The 5,000-nt window shown below is 34.7% G+C and overlaps 1 protein-coding gene across 1 annotated transcript; it reads left to right on the forward strand.

Annotated features, from left to right (window-relative positions):
- Positions 1-2,241: 2,241 nt before the first annotated feature.
- On the forward strand, positions 2,242-3,974 carry LOC149040023 (uncharacterized). The gene is made up of 4 exons (XM_089181504.1): positions 2,242-2,616; positions 2,868-3,129; positions 3,340-3,529; positions 3,630-3,974. Exons 1-4 carry the CDS (start codon positions 2,372-2,374, stop codon positions 3,875-3,877), a joined length of 945 nt encoding a protein of 314 aa, XP_089037630.1. The 5' UTR covers positions 2,242-2,371; the 3' UTR covers positions 3,878-3,974.
- Positions 3,975-5,000: the final 1,026 nt, after the last annotated feature.

A 5,000-nucleotide genomic window follows, 5' to 3' on the forward strand; every position in this document is an offset into this window, starting at 1 on the left:
AGTGGCTCCATGTTTTGTGACACAAGCCATTTCCTGAAGTTCAAACGAATCGAGTAGAAAGCATGAATACATAGCGCTGAAAAGTACGACAACCAAACAATTAAATTCACTCATCCCACTGTAGAAACATCCCCATTTTACCTGTGAGTTTGTTTGCACCACACATTTGCGGTCCGTAATTTGATTCTCAGATGTTTGACGGGTTCTCACATGACAATATCGTCAAAATCAAATTACGCGTTAGACTGAATATAAACATGAACATCGCTTACTCAATCCCATTTTATTTCAATTTTGGGAAAGGCCATTACTTCGTTCTCAGGGTAAAACAACACATCTTCAGCAAAGCACAAATTTTTCAAATAAACAGAGTAGATCCTGCGATAATTAACTAAAGAGAAAAAAAGTAGAAACCTGCACTTGCCGTTCGACATCATTTGAAAACTTTCTAGGCAAAACAAAATACGTAAGATAACATATTTTCCCATAAAACCACAACTGTATTAGACTTTCAAACGAAAGGACAAGAAATAACTTGAAGAATACGAACATTCACAGGAAAAAATTTCAAAAAAACATCCAGGTTTTTTTGCTAATTCCCATTTTTAGAAAAAACACATTAATGGGAAAAAGAGCGATTTCCAATTTTTCTACTGAAATAACATTAATGTGTTTTTTGAATTTAAGTGTTTTTTTAGCAATTAACATTAAGACTGGGAAAAATCATGGATGGTTTTACATTGAAATCCATTTATGGGATTTTAGGGAACTTAAAACATTATTGTGATTTATAAAAACCATGAATGTGTATAACATAGGACCATTATTGGTATATTTATTTCCCATCAATGCGTACGCCAATAACCATTCATGTTATGCTATTTGACATTAATGGAATATAACATAAGCCTAAACCATTAATGTGTAAGGCTAAAACCATCAGTGGTTTATTATTTAAACCATTAATGGGATAGAGCTTCAGTTAAAAACCATTAATGTAAGATTGGAAACATCAATGTTTTCTTTCAAGGAACTTAAAACATTGATGTAATTTATAAAACCATGAATGTATATGACACTGGACCATTATTGGTTTATCTATTTTCCATCAATTGTGTTCTCTAATAACCATTTATTTTACATAAATGGAATATATGACGTAAGCCAAGCTGCATGCATAAATTATATTAAATAAATGTGTAAGGCTAAAACCATCACTGTTTTTTTTATAATTTTAGAGGAGTTTCAGTTAAAGACCATTAATGTAAGATTGAAAATTAAACGTGCTGCCAGTGAGAATGCTCTACTGAACGTGCAACTGCAGCACCATTACACTTGGAACAAGAACAATGTACATGTCTGGATTTTAGCTCTGAACAGTTGCAGCAGACGATATCATCTCTCGTCCAAGCAACAGCCTCATCATCAATTCGTCGTCTTTTATTACTATCAGCTTCCATGATTTTGAGTGCGAAAAAATCGGAGCGAAAATCACAAAGCGCCAAATTTCCCGCGCAACGATTTCTTGCATCAATCACATCCCTGCATATCCACGTTCAGCCAATCATGTCGCAGTATGTCAATCCCCCCCCCGCGTAACTCCCCGCTGTACATTGTTTAGCAGGGCGCGCTGCAAAGACTACTTCTGTCTTTCTGTCGATTGATGTCGAGGTCTGTTATACAAATTGGGAAGCTATTAGGTCTTTAGTTCTACGAATAAATCGTGACATAATGAACGCCGAAAAACCAGTGGAAGAAATGGATGTTCGTGAAGTGTTCATTTTAATAGAAAAGCACTTCAATACTGAAGTAGCGGAAAAGTTCGAAGGTACGTTCAACAAGTGTCAGAATCGATTTGTAGATTTCGTCACTGAATCTTACACATGTATTTTACAGTGAATTGAAATGGCCTAAATTCCCTTTATTTATTGTCTGTTATACTATTTTAACTTACCGTGATAAAGCTGGAAGGATTTTTAAAAATTTCTCACAGTGAACACAGAATTTGTCATTTCGGGAACTGATTTTGCATTGCATTGATACAGGTTGATACTAGTTTGGTTTTGGCGCGAAATAATTGTACGTTAAAAATGTCCCCAATGAACTTCCCCAATAATTTTCCATCGATTATGACACTTTTCCAATTTTCAAATATGTTCGAAAAGCAGGAAATAATATATCATATGCAGAATTCTTGTTGAAAATGGAGATGTTCTTTATGAATTGGTAAGGTTTCCCAGAGTTATGAAAGTGGACATCACGTAATTGTGCAGCTTGTTGCATCGAATACATTGTGTAGGGTACATAACTTTTCAGATGTGTTCATACAATTTAAGCTTAAACAATTTTTCTTACTGCTCGTTTTGATTTTATGCAAACAGCCCAAAAGGTTGATGGAAAAACCTTGGTCCTTCTCTCTAAACGTGCATCCCAAGAACAGTACGAAGCCTGCGGCCTTCTTACAGTTGCCGACCAGCTAAAATTAAGCTCCGTGGTCAATAGTTCTGCCGAGAGCGGGTCCACTGGTTCTGAAGTGACGACAATCAAACCCAAAAAGCCCTCCAAAGCGCAGCTGCTGCAAATAAGTGAAACTGCACGAAGAATTTACAAGACCAAGTAAGTAACTGTCAGGAATGTGTCCTTTTTTACTGTATTTTCTAACTTCATTACAGAAATTTTTCAACCGATTGCATTTGCTCGAAGTGTTTAAAAACAAATTTAAATGCATAATGTAGCAGTAGTTTCTCGAACAAGGAGGAAGTATTTGTATTTCAAACCGTCACAATTTCATAAATCTATGTATGAATGGTTGTCTTAAATATTGGATATAAATTTCCACAATTTTTTTAAATCCGTTTCCTTATTAGGAGAAAAGCTATCAGAACTGCGGCAATTAATAGATGGCCTGGGAATGACATCCCGAATTTTAAGAAGAACAAGGTCGCTGTTGACGAGTTGAATGATCTTGTTAATGACCTCAAGGAGGATTGCTCGTTTCCACCTTTAAACTTTGGCAAAGAGGGTATCAAACAACATATCTTAGACGTTCTTAATGAAAGAAGGAGACATAAAAGGAAAGGACATGACTATTCTCAGGTGAGCTTAATGTCAATAACATTAATTTTTATATATTGACCAATTATTTCTTATTCATGCATGCAGACCTTAATTTGGAAGGAGCTCGAACCTACGGAAAAGATTTTGTTTGCTTTACAACAAAGAACATCTAAATGAACATATTGCTACTAACTTAAACCCATATAAGTTAACAAATTATGATGAAAAAAAAACAGCTCATGTTTCTGTACAACCATTTACATGATTTTTTTGACATTGCAGCCGGATAAACGGACTCTTAAAAGGAAAGTGGATCAAGGAACAAGTTCTGACAGCACTAGTACTGATAATGATATTGGTGGCTCAAGTTCAGCTAGTGGATCAAGTGCTGATCATGAAGAGATTGGAGACTCTGAAGAGACAAATAACTCTGGAGACACAGAAAGTGTAGAAGAATTCGATGAAAACGAGGGTATGCATTACACTGTAAAATATATCTGCATGCCCCTAAAAAAACATTTGCCCCCCAAATGTAATGAAATTGTTTCAGAGGAGTTTGTAATCTTTCATAGATCTTGATGAGGATACTGCCAAGTTGGTTGTGTGCGTGGCCTTTAATGCAATTCAAATATCTCAAATTTCACGAACCCAGCTGCAGTCTTCAGCAAAAGCTCTTAAAATTACAACAAAAAAGAAAGAGAAGAACGATCTAGTGAAGATAGTTGCTGAAGCACTTGTAGAGAAAGGATTTGTCAAAGTGTTAAATGGACACTCCAAAAAGGTCTCACGAGATGACATTAAAAAAATTAAACCATTTTAGCTCACCAGCTAGTGCTTCTTAAAAAGTTTTCAAAAGGCAAATTTTAGTTGAGTTTGTGGAACTGAAGAAAAAAGAACTTTTATTGGTAAATTTTAGTGAGTTCCAAGTTGCTTGTGTGTTTGTTGGATTTAAAGTCACACTATCCAAAAAGAAAGAGAGAAAAGGTCTAGTGAAGTTGGTTGTTGAAGCACTTTTAAAAGAAAGGATTTGTCAAAGTGTCATATAGACACTCCAAGAAGGTCTCACGAGATGACATTAAAAAAGTTAAACCATTTTAGCTAACCAGCGTAAGTGCTTCTTTAAAAGTTTTCAAAAGGCAACTTTTAGTTGAGTTTGTGGAATTGTCAAGAAGGAACTTTTATTGGTTAATTTTAGTGAGTTCCAAGTTGCTAGCTATATAGTGTGTGTGGCATTTAAGGTCATACATTTTTTTAAGAAATTTCTAGAACCCAGCTACAGTTGTCAACAAAAGATCTTAACATTTAGACCAAAGCAAAAGAAAAAAAAACAGTGAAGCTGGTTACAAAGTCAAAGTGTAAGGATGCTCCAAAAAGGTCTCACAAAGTAACATTTAGAAATTAAATCATTTTAGTTCACCAGTGCTACTTGAAAAAGTTTTCAAAGGGCAACTTTTACTGCAGTTTGTGGAACTGTTGGGTGCAGAAGTTCAAATTGACTGTACACTTTATATTTATATTATTTGTAAGCAACATGAAAGGCCAAAGATTGTACTTTTGTTACAGCAGCCATTAAAACGAGTTTTTCTGTCAGCTTTTCCTCATTATTGCTGAAAACTGTGTGAGTACGACATTTGTGTTTTTTAATTTGTTGTTTTTTTCCCTTGTAGACAGCACCTGTTGGAAGAAAATGTAATGTCAGCATCCATCCCATCCATGGAAAACATCAAAACTCCATCAATGGAAAAAGCCATTATATTTAATTCCCAATAATGGGATTTCCCGAACTATGTACCATTGCATTGATGATTATTTTGTTATAACCATCTATGGAATATTTCTAATAAACATATATGTTTTTATATTAAATTCCCAATAATGGGATTTCCTTAACTACATACCATTGCATTGATGATAATTTTGTTATAACCATCTATGGAATATTT

Source organism: Pocillopora damicornis, chromosome 9 (assembly GCF_964200805.1).
Source record: "Pocillopora damicornis chromosome 9, jaPocDami1.2, whole genome shotgun sequence".
Classification (NCBI taxonomy): domain Eukaryota; kingdom Metazoa; phylum Cnidaria; class Anthozoa; order Scleractinia; family Pocilloporidae; genus Pocillopora; species Pocillopora damicornis.

Coding starts and splice junctions, on each gene's coding strand:
- LOC149040023 (XM_089181504.1), top strand. CDS start 2,372: ATGCAAACAGCCCAAAAGGTTGATGGAAAAACCTTGGTCCTTCTCTCT. Junction 2,617..2,867: donor CGAAGAATTTACAAGACCAA/GTAAGTAACTGT, acceptor TTTCCTTATTAG/GAGAAAAGCTATCAGAACTG. Junction 3,530..3,629: donor AGAATTCGATGAAAACGAGG/GTATGCATTACA, acceptor AATCTTTCATAG/ATCTTGATGAGGATACTGCC.